This window comes from Phyllobates terribilis, unplaced genomic scaffold, assembly GCF_046119375.1.
Source record: "Phyllobates terribilis strain yellow unplaced genomic scaffold, ASM4611937v1 Scaffold_3__8_contigs__length_932513732, whole genome shotgun sequence".
NCBI classification, from domain to species: Eukaryota; Metazoa; Chordata; class Amphibia; order Anura; family Dendrobatidae; genus Phyllobates; species Phyllobates terribilis.
Genome location: NW_027362763.1, coordinates 69024370 through 69044628, shown reverse-complemented (window position 1 = coordinate 69044628; position 20259 = coordinate 69024370). Strand labels below are relative to the sequence as shown.

Here is a 20259-nt window from a genome sequence, read left to right as displayed (position 1 = left end):
AGAAAGAAATATACAAGTTTGATATCACCGTAATCTTGCCATAAAAAATCAGATGCCGAAAAACAATGGCACAATAACGGGGCTTTTTCACCAAACCTGGAATTTTTTTGTAACTTTTCATTACATTATTTGTTTTAATGAATGATGGCATTTAAATCTACAAGTATGAACAAAGCTAAAGTTTAAAGCTCAGTGATCATACTGGATACTTAGTGTCCGATGCTGAACTCTGAATACGGACTTCTGCTTAAGTCTATTTTACAGTTCGGGAGTCCGGGGGGAGAGAGAGAAAGGAAAGAGAGAGGGAGGGAGAGAGATTTTCCAGCTCCAAAGTTCAGGTTCTCATTTATTTCAATGGGGCTTAGGTTCAGGTTCAGGGTACAGTTCTGGTAACCAAACCAAACTTTAGACTAAAGTTTGGTCGGGTAAAAGAACCCGAACTTCCAAGAATCCACTCATCTCTAGTTACAAGTCATCCAATAAAAATAAGCCCTCACTTGGCTATGGCTCTTGGAAGAAGCAAAGGAAAAGACAGAAGAACAAAAATGAAAACTGGCCCCTTCACTACAGGTTAATAGGCCAACTTTCAGCAGAATACTAAAAAGATTTCAAGCACGGCTCCACATAAGTCATGCAATGTATGACATAGGTGACCAAATGGCGACATGTTCAAATCCCATTTTGGGACTAATAATATTGTAAAAAAAATTAAAAAGTTTAAAGAGGATCTTTCACGAGGTCAAATGGGACTAAACTTTGTTCTTATTGTATTCCCACAATGATCTTTATCAAGGAGGCTGTGACAAAAGGGTATTTATGCAAAATAAACTAAAGACACGCCCCTGAGGAATCATATGAGCACTGCCCTATTGTAATAACCATAAAAATTAACATTAAATTATAAGGTCCTTATCTGTGGAACTGTATGGCACATCTTAAAAAAAAAAAACACAGAGTACTCGTGGAGGCAGCGGAAATAAAATAAGAGTAAGAAGTGAACAATTTTGACCTGGTGACATGTTTTCTTTAAAAAAAAAATCCTTTAATAAAGGAAAAAAGCAAACAGAAAACCTTATAGGAAAGTGGTCATGTCTACTTCACTGTGAGTATTGTTTTGAAAAAACAAGAAAAAGTTAATCAATTTAATTTAATTCATTAATTTGTTTAGTGTTCCTGTTACCTATGGAAAATGGTATAAAAGCCTCGTTTTTCCTAAAGTTTCCAACAGAGTCAAGAAAATGTTCAGGATAAAATTCTTCTGGTTTTTCAAAGTAATCCTTATCTCTGAGAGCTGAATGAATCAGTGTGATCACAGTTGCTCCCTGGAAGAAAAAAAGTTACGGTATATAGTAGATATAATATGAAAGAATAAAATAGGTCATAGTAAATAATAAACTAAATCGATTGCAATTGGAAAAAAAATGTTTCATTATTTTTCTATAAATCAATAGTACACATGAAAATAAGAAACTTTGCAATCTATCAGAGAAAACTTCTTCTTTCTCTTCCTGGACTGATCTCTCACTCTCAAATTATGGGTAAAATTTGTATTCAGTGAAGACAGATTTTTGCCATACTGAAATAGGAGATGACAGTTGGTGCCTTTAAAATTCTATGCATAGGGGAGGGGCTAGAGGCAGACACAAACATAGAACCTTTTGAGCACCAACTGTCATCTCCTAGCTTAGTAAAGGGAAAATCTCTATTCACTGAATGCACATTTTACCCATGAATAGAGAATTTTGAGAGTAAAAGATCAGTCCAGAAGGAGAAAGAAGATTTCTCTAATAAGGTATAATACAAAGTTTCTCTTTTTCTCATGCACTATTAATTGATGAAGAAAAAATGTAAAACAACGGTTACTCTTTAAGGCATTTTATCAGCCCTGAAAGGCAAAAAAAATCCTATAATTTGTCAGTTCTCACTAGTGCCACACTTTATAGGGTTAGTACATTCTGACTGCATAGTCTGGGGGATTAATCCATTCAGATCATAGCTGGCCGCCAGCTATTAGCTACGTCTGGTTATGTTGCCTTTTCCACCTTAAGCCTCATTCAGAAATCTGTTTTTTCACTTCGGTGAAAAAAAAGTGTTTTCATCAGTGTTTGTACCGTGTGTCTGTTTTTACCCTCATTGTTTCATTGGTGATTTTCTCATATGCAAAAAATAAAATAATATTTAAAAAATAAAAATTGAAAAATTTCTCCTTCGGATTACAAAATTAATCATGGACAGGTCACGGATTGCACATGAATGATGTGTGCTTTCTCTCATTTTCTCAGACTCATAAACTTGTATGGGTGAGTTTGATTCATGACTCAAATCAAAAATGGACATGTTTTCTTGATTTTTTTTTTTGCCAACACATGGTCTTCAGAAAACATGAATGTGTGAACAGCTCTGTAGATTATAACTACGTATAGTATCCGTGAAAATAATTAATTCATCACGTGTGTGAAAAATGGATGCCTAAGCAGTAGGGCTTGTAGTCTTTTGACCTAAGCCTATTTGGACACATGTATGGTTTACCCTCCTCTTACGGGGGATTAACAATGTTAGGAACAGGAGATAAAGTCTTACCAGAGCCAAGAGAGCCCAACAGGTCCATTTGACCCATATGCGAACACCAATACTAATAAACCCTCATCATAGTTCAGAACCCCTCTTCGAGATCTTACATTGGGTCCCACAATGTTCAAGTTACTCCACTGTACTCTTTCCTCGTATTTTCTTTTGTTTGCTTGTTGTTGTTTTTTTCCCTTTTTGTATGTTAAAAAATATTTTTTTCTATTTGCTAATATTCATGTTGAAAAAATAAAAAAAAAACTTGAGTTTGACATTGTTTTGCTGAAGAGTTTGACTAATTTTATTTTACTTCATTGTCAACTTACAATGTCCGGTGAAGTATGCAGTAGTCCTATCCTCAACCATCCAGAATCAACATATTACAGGGTAACTGGTTATAACATCAAAAGACCACTGTATTCAATGAACTGTTTCAATATTTTTCCTATAGAGGCATAAGAACGACATAAATGGTGGTCCACCACTTGGGCCAGAACAAAGAGCCACCCTGTAGGACCATCTCTCATTCATCAGACTGCTCAACCTCTAGTCAATGCCTTGCTGTGAATATCTTGCCAATAGTAAATCATCTATTGCTGTAAGTGATGAAATGGGACCAGGAGAATGAGCCCAACAGAGAAAACTCCTCCAATGTGGCTGAATTACAAGAATTTTGCAGAGATGAGAGGGCCAAAATTTCTCCAGAGCGTTGTAAAAGACTTATTGCCAGTTATCGCAAATGCTTGCTTGCAGTTGTTGTTGCTAAGGGCGGCCCAGCCAAGTTATTAGGTTTAGGGGACAATCACTTTTTCACACAGTGCCCTGTAGGTTTGGATTTCTTTTTCCCTTAATAATAAAAACCTTCATTTAAAAACGACTTGTGATATTTTTGTCTTATATTTCAATTTTTTTGTGATCTGAAACATTCAAGTGTGACAAACATGCAAAAGAATAAAAAGTCAGGAAGGGGGAAAACACTTTTTTACATCACTGCATATGAAAAAAGGACTGTGCACATGAAAAAGCAGTTTATGTGTGGATGTCACCATGGATTAGATAAAAAATTGTGTTTACTGCATAAAAAGATGACGCACTTTGTAACTAAACCGGATCGGAAATGCTAAACTTTTTATGCCATAAACACATTTTTTATCTATTCCACGGTGGTGCAGTGCACAGTCCGTTCTTGGTATCCTTTGGAGAATTGACTGCCTTTTGCTCTTCATGTAGAGCCGCAGCCATGGTGCATTCTGTCTGTGTCTCACTCCCCTGTTGTGCCTACCTTTGCATAAAGTCAGAGGTTGAGTGTATAGTTGTATTCATCTTTCCCTTTTCCATCCTATAGTTTTACACTATGGAGCCCTCCTCTTCCTTTTTCTCTTACCCTCATCATAATGGATTCTATACCCATGGGTTTTCTTTTCTGTTAGAGCAGTGAGACTAAAGAGTTATTGGTCACATGATGTCATGACTAGTGTTGAGCGAATTTGTTCGGCATTTCAAATTCGGGTTCATGTTCGGGATTCCGGCTTGTTCACGCCAAAAAATTGGCTCCGCCAGATGTTATCTACGTGACAACGTGGTAAATCAGGGATGTTCATGGGTGGAGTCAATTTTTTGACGCGAACAAGCCGGAATCCCTAACACGAACCCGACTTTGAAATGCTGAACAAATTTGCTCAACACTAGTCATGATGATTAATTAAACAAATTCAAGAAGGGTCTGGAATCTGATGCCTTTCTTTAAAAATGCAATATCACTGCAGGTACTAGATTTCCAAAGTTGCAAATTGCGGGATTTATTTTAATCGTCACACCAGATGTCAGGAAGGACATTTTTCCCTACATAGAAAAATTGGCATTGGCTTCAGAGAGGATTCTCCTGGTAGGAATATAGATTGGACTTTTTTTTTACAACATTATCAAATGCTATATTTTGCAAATAAGAGTTTTGATTGGCCCCATTTATTAAGGAAAGATATCTGATGTACTGTACTACATAAGCCTTTATGACTAGCCCTAATCTTAGGGGTTCGGTCAATGGCAGGTTCTCATGTCACCATTTTATAAAATGGTCCAACATGAGATAACAGATGACAGAGCTATAGTACCTTTGGAATAAAATAGCCTCTGAAGGTGACATCTCGAGTAGTTGCATGTGGAACGGCAGCCGGAGCGATATCCCCAAACCTTTGAATTTCATGAATGACGGCATCTGTGTACGGCATTTCTTTCCGATGATCCATTTGAGGTTGGGCTGATCCAATCACTCGATCAATTTCATTTTGCACTTTCTCTGTCACGACAGAGATTTATTTATATATATATATATATATATATATATATATATATATATGCATATGTTCACATTGTAATCCACATTAAAGCAGGTACTGATCTGCACAATAATCTGGTTGTATTCAGTACTTTGTACCTGATGAACAGACATGCCATGACCTACCAAAGGCCTGCGGTGAGCCTACAGACACCAACGTATTTTGTAACTACTGACCTCTTAGACTCAATAACACCAATTAGACTATTACTGTATATTTCCATAACATTTCTTAAATATATTATTGTTTTCTGTCCCAACTCAGAGTCTTTATTATCTTTAATACTATTGTCTGATAATCCAGAACCAAAAGTCAGCAAACCTGCCGAAATTCCAATTTGGCAGATTTACTCTTATTTGGCTGGAAAATTTGATTTGCATAAAATAAATTTGGAGCACATCAAATTATCGAAAAGAGTTTAAAAAAAATATATTTTATACTCCCCTCTGCTTGGCTCTCCCCCTATCTCTGATAATCCTGTGAGCTCCTATGTCTTCTTTCTTCTGTCATCTATCTTATATCTTCTTCTCTTTCCCGGCCTCCTATGCTGCTGTTATGTACTAGGCTCCAAGCCATTCCTGACGGCCATTACGCTCCACATGACCACATGCAGAATGTCACATGTGACAGAGTAGGGCCCAATGAAGATAGTCAGCATTGGAGACCTGGAAAAAGGAAAATATAGAACACAAAGCAGAGAAGATGATTCGTGGAATAGCAGCAGAGGTGTGTGGAAGTGAGTAAAGAATTTTTTTAACCACTTGCGAAATTATTTTACCAAATTTGAGTTGTTAATGATCAATTTGCTCATCAATGATCTTGTCCAGAACAAATCCTGTTACTGTCAACCTAAAAGGGTTATGCCATCTTGAACATTTACGGCATAACCACATAAAATTGTCTAAATGTCTGGTGGGACCCACACCAATCTTGAAAATAGGGTTTAGTCTTGGGAATGGGAAGTTAAGCATATGAATCCTGTAATTATTGCCTATAAGGATTTCCTTAAGGATTGACCCACTTATGTATTAGTTAAAAAGGGGCATGCCAGGGATTATACACTGCTTTAGAGCACCCACTGCCTTGTTTGTCTTAATTGTATATGTCTGTTGGTAATTTGGATTTCTTACTAGCTTGGTTTAATTTTATATGACCTAATAAAGGTTAAGTTTTAATAGATATTTTTGCTACTTCTGACTTAGCAATTTTGGACTTTTTGTCATACAAATTATTATTCTTTCTTCTGTCTTTGTGACACTTCAACCATATAATTTCGCATTACATGGCCACATTCTCCAATACCAGAACCTGAAGATGTTTTTTCCATGAGAATGTTACTCCCATGACTACTATTTTGTAAAAGTAGAGGTTGAAAGGTCACCTTGGAGCAAAGGAGACCGGTGGAGTTGAAGAGAGGAAGACTTCAGGAGGTCCATATTTTGCAATTTTCTTTTTAAATAGGAAGTTCTGCCCAGTGTGCATATATTTCCACTCTTCTGTTTAGCTTTATGCCATTGAGAGGATTACCACCGACTGTCAATACTAACTGTTCTACAACACACTACTTATAGAGACGAGCAAAAGGGTAACAATGTTTTGAACTTTTGATTTTCGGGCGCCATATCTCACCATCCACTTCGAATGTGAGACTGCCATCATTTTATAGACAGTCATCTTGGCTATCTCATACATAAATTTGACTTGAAGCTATTTAGCATATGATTAGTTATAAAGAGTCTTATCATGTCACTGCATTGTTACTGTTTTGCTGCTAAAAACCAAAATTTAAATTTTTATTTTTTGTCAGTAATTTGTAAATCTACTTTTGGCTTTCAACATTGCCTGAATCCTTCTGGGCATGCTCTCGATCAGATTCCAGCATGTCTCGATTGAAATCTGATCCCAGGTCTCTTCTACACATTTCCAAAGTTGGTGCATTTGAGTATGTTTGCAGATTTTTCTTCAACTCTACCCACAAGTGTTTAATTGGGTTGAGGTCTGGGGACTGTGGGGTGCCAATCTAGAGCCAATCAAGCACCTCTACTTCATTGTCATTGAGCTATTTATTTGCCAATCTTGACTAATACTTCAGGTTGTTGTCCTGCTGAAACACTATGTTGTCCTTTACATACCCCTAGTACATGAGTGTGCGAAGTAACTCATCTTTAGTGTTGAGCCACCCCTGTGGTGTTCGGGTTCGGTTCGGTTCATCGAACACCGACATGTTCGTTGAACGCTTCATCGAACGGTTAGTTGAACACCGTCGAACACCGTTAAAACCAATGGCAGGCAAGCAAAAACACATAGAAAACACCTTCAAAGGTGTCCAAAAGCTGACAAACTGCTCAGAAGACACAACTATCACATGAAAAAGTGACAAGTACATACAGTCATGCGAAAAGAAAAGAGGTGAAGGAGTAAAAGGAGGAGGAGACACAGATATAGGCATGTCATGCCCTTCTAAAATCAAGAAAGGCTGGAGTAAAAATCTAAAATCAGCCTACCAACACCCAGACGTCGTAACAAGAAAATTAAAAAAAGAAATATCTTTAGGTCGAATGGCAGGTCCAATCAGAACACTTTCCTTACAAGACGTAGTGGTATCCCCATTGGGAGTCGTGCCAAAAACAGAACCCAATACATTCGGACTAATCCACCATTTGTCATATCCAAGGGGCAGGTAAGTAAATGACAACATCAACGTGGAACAAAGTACAGTAGTATATACTGTACCTCCTTTGACAAGGCAATCAGGCGGGTCAAGAAGCTGGGAAGGGGCACCCTAATGGCCAAAACAGACAGTGACGGGGCGTTCCGGTTAATTACTACCTGTGCCTCCGAATAGTGTCTGCCTATTGGGCTGCTTCTGGGAAGGAGCATACTATATAGATCGCTGTTTGCCCATGGGGTGCTCCATATCCTACTCACTATTTGAGGCGTTTAGTTGCTTCCTCGAATGGGTCATCATGGATGTTTCTAAGGGGGTACATATTATCCATTACCTCGACGACTTCTTATGCCTGTGCCCAGAAGATTCACCACAGTGTGAATACACGCGGTAGTCCACCTGTGAGAAGGAGAGAGCTGGAGGGAGAGCGGACACCACAGAACCGAGGGGTAAGATGGAGAACGGAAGAAGAAAAGAGGGCGAGGGAGGTAAGAGAGTACGGTGGAAGGCCGACCTGAGCTCCACCACGCTCCTGCTGGGCGGGGAACAGCCCAGGGAAGAAAAGCCGCTTGCGCATCCCTTTGAGGTTACAGGCGCGAGCGGGCAGAGTGACTACGCTGGAGTGCGAAGCCGACACGGCCAGGCCGTTCCTCCCGTGCAACCTCCGTGTTGGCGGGTTTGTACCAGAGCTGCGGAGGACCCTGATGGCCAGCCCCCCTCTCCCAATACTGGTGCCTGTCCTCTGGTGGGTCGAGACCCCCCACGGTGGAGGCAGGTCTAAGCTCTGTAATTTAAATTGGCTCTGTAATTTGAGTAGAATTTAAATCCTTTTACAAGGATCTATTGGAGGGCAAGTCTGGTGCCAGCAGCCCCGGTAATTCCAGCTCCAGTAGTGTCCACTAAAGCTGCTGCAGTTAAAAAGCTTTTATAAGGATCGAGCTTGGCGGTCCTCCGCAAGGCGTTCTACTGCCAGTCCCAGCCCCTTTGCCTTCGGGCGCCTCCCCGATGCTCTTGACTGAGTGTCCCGGGGGCCCGAAGCATTTCCTTTGAAAAAATTAAGTGTACAAAGCACAGGTGGTGTAGCTTGCTTAACAGCTGGCCTACTCCTCTGACTAGCAGACACTGCTACTAGGCCCAAAGCATTGCCTTGGCTAGATGCAGTTAAAAATTTGTAATTAGATCTACAGGCGGTATAGCTTGCTTAACAGCTGGGCTACTCCGCTGACTAGCAGACACTGCTACTAGGCCCAAAGTATTGCTTGGGCTAGATGCAGTTAAAAATTGTTATTAGATACAAAGGCGGTGTAGCTTGCTTCACATGGGCTACTCCGCTGACACTGCTACGAGCCCAAAAGGATTTCCTGAGTTAGATGCAGTAAAACATTAGTATTAGATACACAGGCGGTGTAGCTTCCTTCACAGGTGGGCTACTCCGCTGACTACGAGACACTGCTACTATGCCCAAAAGTATTTACTGGGTTAGATGCAGTAAAAGATTGTTATTAGATACACAGGTTGTGTAGCTTGCTTCAGATGGGCTACTCCACTGACTACCAGACACTGCTACTAGGCCCAAAAGGATTTCCTGGGTTAGATGCAGTAAAAAATTAGAATTAGATACACAGGCGGTGTAGCTTCCTTCACAGGTGGGCTACTCTGCTGACTACCAGACACTGCTACTATGCCCAAAAGGATTTACTGGGTTAGATGCAGTAAAAAAATTTTATTAGATACACAGCTGGTGTATTTTGCTTCAGATGGGCTACTCCACTGATTACCAGACACTGTTCCAGGCACAAAAGGATTGGCTGTCTTAGGTGCAGTAAAAAATTGGCATTAGATACACAGGTGGTGTAGCTTGCAGCACAGATAGGCTACTCCAATGACTAACAGACACTGCTACAGGCCCAAAAGGATTGGCTGAGCTACATGTTGCCAAATGCTGTGAAAAACACTTGCACAGCACTGGCACAGACCTGCCTGGCAATAAGTGCTATGAACTGCTGTAACCAAGCCCTCGAAAGGGCTGCAATTAGAACTAGTCCCTACTCCCTAAACCTATCTCTCTATGGAACTGGAAATTCGCTCGCAATTCACAGTTATACTGCATAGCGCCCACAGCAGCAACGGTGCCGTCTAACACTCAGCTCCAGCAGTGAGAAAATGGTGGCGACGGGGAAAATGGATGGGTATTATAGGGCAAGGACATGTGACATACACAGCCAATGAAACATGTGTGGCACCGCTGAGGGTTCGACCGCCACAGGGATGCTGCACTTCTCTAATGGAGTGTAGTGTTCCTCCTCTGATTTAAGAATAGTGCGATGGTCAGGACCCTTCCTTCACATCCAACACCACACTTCTCCCACCAGAGGGGGCTAGAATGCACTAGGTGCTGCCATCCTGGTTATCGGGAGACTGGGGAACCAAGAGATAGGGGAACCATTTAGTGGGTGAGGGTGGAGGACTCACATTTTAGTGACACTTAAAATTTAATATTTAATACACAGCCATTTTGGTTCTTGGTCTTTTGATCATTCTTTCATTGTGATATCCCTCCCTGAGCGTGGATCCTGTGTGGACCTTCAGAGGATGGAGACAAGGCCCTCGTACCTTGGCCTTGGGTCGAGGGGCAGGTTGCAGATAATGAATGTCTCAACCGGGTAAGGGACCATGACCAAGAAGGCCCTGAGGATCCCACCGGGTAACGGAAGGAGCGGAGCTGCCACCCGTACCCTTTTTCTGAGAGGAGTTCAGAGGGAGACCCGGCTTATCTACACACACACAGACAGGAAAGGGACCCGGTCTGAAGTCTAGGAACACTCTAGTGCTGATTGAACACTGCACTTACTCGGAGGTTGTCGGACCCCCCCCCCCCGTCTCTGGTGACCACAGAACTCCGCGAGGAGCAGGGAGAAGCCTTGCAGCTGTACTCTACAACGTGAGTAAAAACCCTGGAAGTTAACCCCTATGGCCTCAGGACTCTTTATTCTGCATTACACCGCACTAAGCAGCACCAGACCACCTTGACTACTCCCCCCTCCATCCTGTCCCTCTGCCCTGAGGCCCTGCTCCGCCTGTGGGGAGTAGCAATAACGACGGCTGCCATAACACCAGGCCTTAGCGGACTGCAGCGGCGCTGGTGGCCTTCACCAGGTGCCACAGGTGGCATAGTCGAGATCAGCCACTCAACCCGGATAAGTCCATACCATCTCTTTTGTTTTAGTGTGACGACCCTGGGCACGGGTCAGGTCCGGGCCATGGCTGCACCCCATTTCTACATCAAAGGACCCGACTCCGAGTCCTCCATCTCCCAGGGTAGGGCTAACAGAGGATGCACTTGAGTCACACACATGCCCTTGCTTGTGTGAAAAAAAAGCACTTCGCTTCGTGTGTGCGCTGCTGATAGGCTGACAGACTGCACCGCCCCACTGTAATTGCGGGAAAGAAAAAAAAATGGAGATTGGCATTATTTCTGCAGAGATCCATCCCCTGCCCCTCCCCCCGCCCACTCTACACTGAAACTGTCTATTAACATTGATTCACAGTATTACTGTGAAAAATCCAGTTATGCTTTTGGTGCACGAACAGTTATCGAACATAACCTCGAACAGCCGAATGTTTTGCAAATCGTTCGAGTTCGTCGAACGACTCGAACACCGCCCAAAACAACTCGAATTTGAGATTGGCAAATAGTTCGAGTCGAACAGCGCTCATCTCTACTCATCTTGTAAGATACTCACATATAGCTCAGCATTGAGACCACCATCTGTCCTGGTCAAGAATCCAATGCCTTTTGCTCTGGAACAACCCCATAACATCAGGCTTCCTCCACCAAACTTGACAGTTCCTTCAATTTCTTGATCCATTAGTCCTTTTTACCTTCTTTCTTCCAGACCCACTTGCACCATCAGAGCCCAGTCTATTGACTTTCGTCTCATTGCTCCAAATCACCCATTTCCAAATTTTGACTGTCCACTTTTTGCAAACTTGAGCCGACGCTTCTTATGATGATTTTGAAGTTGAGGCTTCTTAACCTTTTTTCGAGCCGCCATTCCAGACTTGTGTAACATGTATCGCACGGTGCTTGCATGAACGTCTGTGATCTCACTATTACAAAGCATGCAAGCCACATTCACTGCCATGTCTGTTGCCCCAGAACTGATAGACCTTGTGATGAGTTGACTTGTTGACTTTGATATTTTGCCTGGATGTCCACCTATTGCCTTTTGAATGGATAGATGGTCTTCATTTCATATTCTTCCAACTTTCATGGCACTCACATGATGCAGTTTGGGAATTTTCTTGATTGAGAGACCGCTATCGATGAGCTGGATGATGCTGTTTCTCTTTTCTTGGAAGATATTCTTCATGGCTACTCCTCAATCTAAACCAGTGACATTTGCTGGAGAATCAACCTAATAACGCACTGAACTATTAGGGATGTGAGAACAGGTTGTATTTTGTATTATATAGGAAGAAAAAGATTTTTCCACCACCAGGAACCAAACATTAACAATGCAGTGACATGACAAGAATCTGCATACCTAATCATACACTAAATAGTTGCAAGTCAAATTTATGTATGAGGTAGCCAAGATGATTGTCTATAAATTGATGGTATTCTCACATTCAAAACTGTATTAGATATTGAGATATGAAGCCTGAAAATCAAAAGTTCAAAACATTCTTACCCTCTTACTCATCACTGTAGTATCATGACTCCTCAGTTTTTAATTTGAAGATCATCATATATACAAACAGTGTGAACATTTCTGTTCCAGTGACAAAAAGTGACACCATCTGGCAGGAGCATATCCTTCGGGACTGTAGCAACCAGACCCTGGAACCTAGAGTATCCCAAAAACCTCATTGCCATAAAAAAGACCCTAGGGGTGATTTTTTTTATTGAATCTACATTGGGGACCAGTAGCACATTTTACATTTTGCATTCACTTTTATTTTTTCTCTATACAACCTAGCCAAAATCACTGAAAGTCAACTTTTTTGATAGGCAAATTGTAAAACCAAAAATTAACCATACAGATTATGTGACATATGTCCATAACCCATCATACAAATATGTAGTAAGAATCACTTACACAAATGTGACAAGTGCCTTCAGCTTCAAAATTAATAATAAACCCATCTATTTTTTACAGACATTGGTCAAAGTTCCTTAATTTTACAAAAAAAAACAGAATTTTCCAACAGTCTGCTCCAAGAGTTCTCTAGCAAAATGTGTGCCTATTGTCCTAGCAAATGTTCCAAGACAAAGGGATTCTATCTCACTTGTTCTTTATTCTACATATCTTAATAACAAGTTAAAAAATGTATGTAGTAAAAATGTCTATGTGAATGAAATGATAGATCTTACTTTGAATTTCTGGATATTTCATCATGAGCAGAATCCCCCATCTCAATGTGGTTGACGTTGTCTCCATTCCAGCCCCAAACAAATCGGCCACCAGAGAAACCAAATTCTCATTGTTGAAGTATTTAATGTTTTCTGCTTTTCCCTGGAAAATTTTTTTTAGACATTTATATCAAAATATCGATTTTCTATTCAAAATTTCCTAAAAAGTTCATTTATATAATAGAAATTAGTTTTAGAAGTTGCTGTCATGCCACAATAGGAAATTGAGCATTCCCCTTGTCCTGAAAATCTTTCTTGGATTAATAAAGAAAGCATTGAAGATTGGCGAGTGATGTGCTTATTTTTATCTTTCAATGAAGATGATTTATAACAGACGTGCTTAAAAAAATGAAGGCTAATTTCTTTGGAATAAGTGAAAAAAGACGAACACTTATCTCACCTTACTATTGACCTCTCCGGGCGCCTCTCAGGTCGGTGCTCACCGATTGATCTTCTTTCCACCTTAGTGCAATACATCTCCGGCCTCTGCACTGTAAGCCAGGAATTCTTGCTGCAATCAGGCTTTGGGGTCTCTGTACTAGTGTTGAGCCACCCTCGTAGTGTTCGAGTTCGGTTCGGTTCGTCGAACACCCGTGTGTTCGCCGAACTGTTCGTCGAACTGTTCGTCGAACACCTTCGAACACCGTTAAAACCAATGGCAGGCAAACAAAAACACATAGAAACACATAGAAAACACCTTCAAAGGTGTCCAAAAGCTGACAAACTGCTCAGAAGACACAACTAACACATGGAAAAGTGACAAGTACATATAGTCATGCGAAAAGAAAAGAGGTGGAGGAGTAAAAGGAGGGGGAGACACAGATATAGGCATGTCATGCCCTTCTAAAATCCAAAAAGTGAGAAGCCGAGACGGCCAGTCCGCTCCTGCCCGTGCCACCTCCGTGTCGCCGGGTTTGTGCCAGAGCCGCGGTGAACCCTGACGGCCAGCCCCCCTCTCCCAATACTGGTGCCTGTCCGCTGGTGGGTCGAGAGAGCCCCCCTGTGGTGGAGGCAGCTCTAAGCTTTTTAATTTAAATTGTCCCTCTAATTTGAATGAATACACTTTAAATCTATTTACAAGGATCTATTGGAGGGCAAGTCTCATGCCAGCAGCCGCGTAATTCCAGCTCCAGTAGCGTCCACTAAAGCTGCTGCAGTTAAAAAGCTTTTATAAGGATCGAGCTCGGCTGTCCACCGCAAGGCATCCTAGTGCCAGTCCCAGCCCCTATGCCTTGGGGTGCCTCCTGATGCTCTTCACTAAGTATCCCGTGGTCCCGAAGCATTTCCTTTGAAAAAATTAAGTGTCCAAACTACAGGTGGTGTAGCTTGCTTAACAGCCGGGATAATCCGCTGACTAGCAGACACTGCTACTAGGCACAAAGTATTTCCTGGGCTAGATGCAGTTAAAAATTTGTAAGTAGATACTCTCGTTGGATGCTGAGAAAGCATTCCATAGAGTCTCCTGGCACGCCATATATGATTCTCTTAAAAAGCTTGGGGTAGGGGTCTAGGGGACCCTTTTATAGCCAAAATCACGGCCCTGTATCACAATACGTCACCTAGGCTGAAGATAAATGGAACTGTAGCACCGAGGGCACCGAGGGCTCGGTTGCTACAGACGTATTGCACCTCACCCAGAGGTGTGATATCTCACTCTCAGATAAGGATGGAGTGTGGATCAGGACCCGACACCTGTATGCATTACACCACATTGCCGTGGGGCAGGGCGACCAATATGCCCCTGAGATGGGCACGACAGTCCCTGTCCCTGGCTGGAGTGGGGGGAGGGAACACTGAGGAAGGGGAACCCTGCAGTGCAGGAGCAGGGAGGAAGCAGTTCCTGGGTGCATTGAGAAGGGAGTATAAAAGGTGGGCACCATCTTAGTTCAGTGCAGAGAAGTCTGAGCAGAAGTGGCAGGGAGCAGGGGCTCTGCATGAGCTCTGCTCCGGAGGCGGGCCTAGTAACAGAGGCCCAGGCCTGCAAGAGGGAGAAGGAAGAAAGAGGAGCGGAGAAGGCTCCAGGAACGAGGAATGAAGGGATCCCAGGGGTGCGGACGGGCGAGTCGCCACCGCACGCCCGAATCCACCTGCGTGGAGGGGTCAGGCCAAAGGGGGAGACCGGTCCCCGAACTAGTGGAGGCAGGAAACGACCCTCAGCTAGAAACCGGAGGCTCTGACATTTTATGTGGCGCAGCCCCTTGCTCCACCCGCTAGGAAGGCACCACATAGGGTCAGGGAAACTGGCGCCAAGTTTACCAAGAGGAGGCCCGAGGCAGCCGGACAGAAGTGTTGGTAAGAAAGGCCAGACAAAGGACACACAAAGGGGGTCCTGTGAAGCGCTCCAAAGTTATCTGGGAGTTGTCTGAGCCCCTCACCTGGTGAGCACAGTACGACGTGGGCAGCCGTTACCTGCAGACGTGGTCTGGATAATAAGAACTGTGAGTAAAGGCCCTGAACTGCATCACTGACTCCGTGTCGTTACTGCTGCTGCACTGCACCATCACCCCCATCCTCCGCATACACTGCCCTGAGGCTATACTCCTCCCGTGGGGAGTTATGCTACGCTCTGCTGCACCCACAACACCAGCCTTAGCGGTCTGCCCTGTAGCGGCGGTTCACTCTGACCGCAATCCACGGGTGGCGTAGTCGGACATTTAAACATCAAAACCACATAAATAGTTCCGCCACTGGTTTGACCGCCCTGAACCACGGAACCGGATCGCCGCCACGAAGACTACAACCACCAGCATCCACCAAAAAGTGTCCGGCTCCGGGTGTCCCAAGGCCCAGGGGGTGCGTCAGAACATTTTCATCACCTTTCACAATCACCAATGGGACAAGGCAGGGATGTCCTCTGTCCCCTCTCTTATACATCCTAGTGACGGAGCACCTGCTCTCATCAATTCGCCATAACCCCAATATTAGGTGGATTGAGGTGGGAGGCACCGAGTACAAGTGCTCTCTATTTGCTGATGATGTCCTAGTATATATCACTCAATCACATATATCCATCCCTGCTGTTATGGCTGAAATAGATCACTTTGTTACATGGTAAAATTTTAAAATCAATGCAGCGAAGTCTGAGGCCCTCGATGTCTCCCTCCCTAAATCCATATAGGATTCCATCCAGTCCAACTTTCCCTTTGCCTGGCCCTCACAGGGTATCAAATACTTAAGAATTCCTATTCATAGAGACCTCTCCCATCTATGTTATCTTAATTTTGGGCCCTTTATTGAACAATTCCATACAGACCACGGTTGGCAAGTTGGAACTGTGAGATTCACTACGTGCACCACTGGTATTTTGTGGAAAAGCACATGTAAGATTCTGCTGATACTCCTGCATGCGTGCATCCCTTTCTATGGCAGGAATAATTTCTGCAAATTTACTTTTGTACCGGGGATCTAACAGTGTGGCAACCCAGTAGTCAGGATTATTTCTAATTCTCACAATTCGAGGGTCATGTTGCAGGTAGTGCAGCAAGAAGGCACTCATGTGTGTTGCGCATCCAGGAGCACCAAGTCCCTGTTGTGTTGGTGGCGAGGTAACAATCATGCTTCCTTCCTCTGTCCTCTCCCCCCAACCTCGCACAACAGAAATGTGATCAAGGTCTCCCTCATCTGATGAGTCTTCCATCAGTTCGTCCTCCACTTCTTCCTGGGCTCCTGCACCTTCCTCACTAGTTTGGCTGCTACCATGTGCCCTGGTAAAATCATCTCCCCCACCCTCACATGCCTGCCGCCCTGGTGCTGCCGACCGTCTGGACCTTGCAGATGTTAGCCCTTCCGCATACAACTCCTCCTCCTCTACTTCCTCCACCTCCTCTTGTGCCACCACCTGACTCCGAATTCTGTTTAACATGTGCTCCAGCATGTAAATCACCGGAATAGTCATGCTGATAATGGCATCGTCAGCACTAAACATCTTCGTCGCCATTTCAAAACTGTGCAGAAGGGTGCATAGGTCCCTGATCTGAGACCACTCCTCCAGCGTGATTTGCCCCACCTCTGAATCTCGTTGGCCCAGGCTATACGTCAGAACGTATTGCACCAGGGCTTGTCGGTGCTGCCACAGTCGCTGCAACATGTGCAGAGTTGAATTCCACCGGGTAGGCACATCGCATTTTAGCCGGTGAAGTGGCAGGCCCAACGACTTCTGTAGAGATGTAAGTCGCTGAGCTGCAGGATGCAAACGGCGGAAGTGAGCACACAGCAACCGTGCCCTCTGCAGAAGGCCATCTAGTCTGGGATAGTGGGCTAAAAATTGCTGGACAACCAGGTTCAACATGTGAGCCATACAAGGCACGTGTGTGACATTGCCCCGGCGAAGGGCCGCACCCAGGTTTGCAGCATTGTCGCACACGGCCTTCCCTGGTTTCAGGTCCAGTGGAGACAACCATTCATGAAATTGGTTCTCCAGAGCTGACCACAACTCCTCAGCTGTGTGACTCACATTTCCCAGACATTTCAATGTAAAAACCGCCTGATGACGTTGAGCCCTACTGCCAGCATAGTAAGGAGGTGTGCAGGATCCCTTATGCGCAGTTAGAAAGCTTGTGGCATGACCAGACAGGCTTTGGGTGCAGGTGGAAGACCGAGAGGAGGTTGAGGAGGCAGAAGCAGTGGAGGAAAAATGACATAAAGAGGATTGACGCACAACTCGTGGGGACAGCAAGACTTGGACAGCAGCCCCTTGTCCTGCTGTCACCATAGTTACCCAGTGCCCAGTCAGCGACATGTAACGCCCCTGTCCATGCCTACTCGTCCAAGTGTCTGTGGTGAAATGCACCCTGTCACACACAGAGTTTCTCAAAGAAGCGGTGATGTTGTGTGCGACATGCTGGTGGAGCGCAGGCACACCTTTCTTTGAGAAGTAGTGCTGACTGGGCATCTGGTACTGGGGCACTGCGACGGACATAAGGTCTCGAAAATCCTCTGTGTCCACCAGGCGGAAAGGCAGCATTTCTGTAGCCAAGAGCTTGCAGATGGTGAAATTCAACCTCTTAGCTTTCTCATGGCTAGGAGGAAATGGTCTTTTACTTGTCCACATCTGAGGGACCGAGGGCTGGCTATTGTGCTTAGACGGGGTTGATAAGGGTGTCCCCGGCAAACTGCCGGTCTGTGAGGAAGATGCAGGCGGACATGTTAGGTTGCCTTGATCCAAAGGTGGTGCTATCGATGTCGGACAGCGCTCAAGACCAGCTGGTGTTACCACCTCCAAAGAAAATGATGACCTGCCAATCACGCTGGCTGTTGCGGGTAAAGAGGTGGCAGGTCTGCGCCCCAAAACAGGTGTGACTGCTGTCCCCCCAGTCACAGAGGATGAAGAGGCCGCGGATGCACAAGATATGGCAGACGGTGGTTGGCCCGGCCGGCTAGACCGCATTGTAGCACACTGAGCTTCCCACTGCAACTTATGCTTCATGTCCATGTGCCGGTTCATGCATGAAGTACTCAAACTATGTATTTTTTGGCCTCTACTTAGCTTTTGCTGACAAATGTTACAGATAACACGAGTTCGGTCATCTTTATCGATCTGAAAAAATGCCCAGGCTATGCAAGGCTTAGCACCCATGCGACCTGAAGAGCCACCACGACTTGTGGTGAGAGGCAGAGTTGTGTTTGAGGATGCAGTTGTTGACGTGCTTCCAGTACTACGTCTCTGTCCAGGAAGGCGCAACCTGACCTCGTCGTCACTAGCATCTTCCTCCACCTCCTCTGCTGACCTCATCTCTTGGCTGACTGTGGGTTGACAGTAAGTGGGATCTCCGACCTCATCATCATCACCCTGTGCGTTATCACACCCGTCGTCCTCAGAGCCAACCTGTTCCTGCCCTGACAAAAAACTAAAGTTGTCGCTCCAATCAGGTATTTGAGTCTTATCATCGTCTTCCTCATTGTCTCCACCAACAGGAGTTACAGTTTGGGAATGAGGGTCTACATTATGGTCAGAACCTTCTGCGTCTGGTCCTGGATCCGACTCATAAAGATTCTGGGCATCAGTGCAGATCATTTCCTCGTCTGGATTCACAGAAGCGCTGGAGTCGACCTCTGATTCCCAGGCTATAGTATGAGTAAACAGCTCTGCAGACTCAACCATCTGTTCTACCTCATACTCAGACGGGCAGCTGGAGATTTGGGAGCTGTGAGGAAGCAAGTGCGATTTGGGTGACACCTTTGAGGACTGGAGTATTTGTGATGTTGAAGTTGATGTGGAGGAGAGCCCACTTAAAGGAGCACTTGATATCCGTTGAAGCACCTGCTGTTTTTGTGCCTCATCTGGAATTTGTAGCGATTGGCGTGGCCGTAAGAAAGGGATCTTATCACATTGTCCGCTAAAAGAAGTAGACATTTTAGTTTGGCTGGAAGATGGTCTTTCTTCTGCACCTACCCCACGGACACAACCTTTTTTCCCCTTCCCAACACGCCTATTCCCCTTTCCACCAGCAGCAGGCCTTTTTCCACTCATTTTGGTGGTTATCTAATTCACAACTCTGGAGTTGTTTGCACAAAAAAACAATGGATGGTAACCGAGCAGAGCTGAGTGGCCAAACTGTGGTATTAGGCCAAAACTATTGGCTGGGTTAGATGCAGAAAAAAATTATTTTTAATTTGCAACCTGATGGAGGTCAGTATAGATGGACTAATAGACCAAGTCCCACACACCGCTAGAAGCCCAAATATTTTTTCAGAGCTAGATGCAGAAATTTTTTTTATTCAATTTGCAACCTGATGGAGGTCAGTATAGATGGACTAATAGACCAAGTCCCACACACTGCTAGAAGCCCAAATATTTTTTCAGAGCTAGATGCAGAAAAAAATTATTTTTAATTTGCAACCTGATGGAGGTCAGTATAGATGGACTAATAGACCAAGTCCCACACACTGCTAGAAGCCCAAATATTTTTTCAGAGCTAGATGCAGAAAAAAATTATTTTTAATTTGCAACCTGATGGAGGTCAGTATAGATGGACTAATAGAACAAGTCCCACACGCTGCTAGAAGCCCAAATATTTTTTCAGAGATAAATGAAGAAAAAAATTATTTTTAATTTGCAACCTGATGGAGGTCAGTATAGATGGACTAATAGACCAAGTCCCACACACTGCTAGAAGCCCAAATATTTTTTCAGAGCTAGATGCAGAAAAAAATTATTTTTAATTTGCAACCTGATGGAGGTCAGTATAGATGGACTAATAGACCAAGTCCCACACACCGCTAGAAGCCCAAATATTTTTTCAGAGCTAGATGCAGAAAAAAATTATATTCAATTT

General features: G+C 43.9%; 1 protein-coding gene across 2 annotated transcripts in view; it reads right to left on the bottom strand.

Annotated features, from left to right (window-relative positions):
• LOC141258826 (cytochrome P450 2C29-like) overlaps positions 1 to 20259 on the bottom strand; it is a 34130-nt gene that overhangs the window by 2427 nt on the left and 11444 nt on the right. Inside the window, exons 7-9 of one of the 2 annotated variants that reach the window (XM_073673990.1) lie at positions 12947 to 13088; positions 4677 to 4861; positions 1181 to 1322 (exon numbers count right to left, since the gene is read on the bottom strand). In XM_073673990.1, coding sequence (XP_073530091.1) covers positions 1181 to 1322; positions 4677 to 4861; positions 12947 to 13088 — 469 coding nt within the window. The remainder of the gene's footprint in view (positions 1 to 1180; positions 1323 to 4676; positions 4862 to 12946; positions 13089 to 20259) is intronic. The other variant, XM_073673992.1, reaches the window with a different exon arrangement.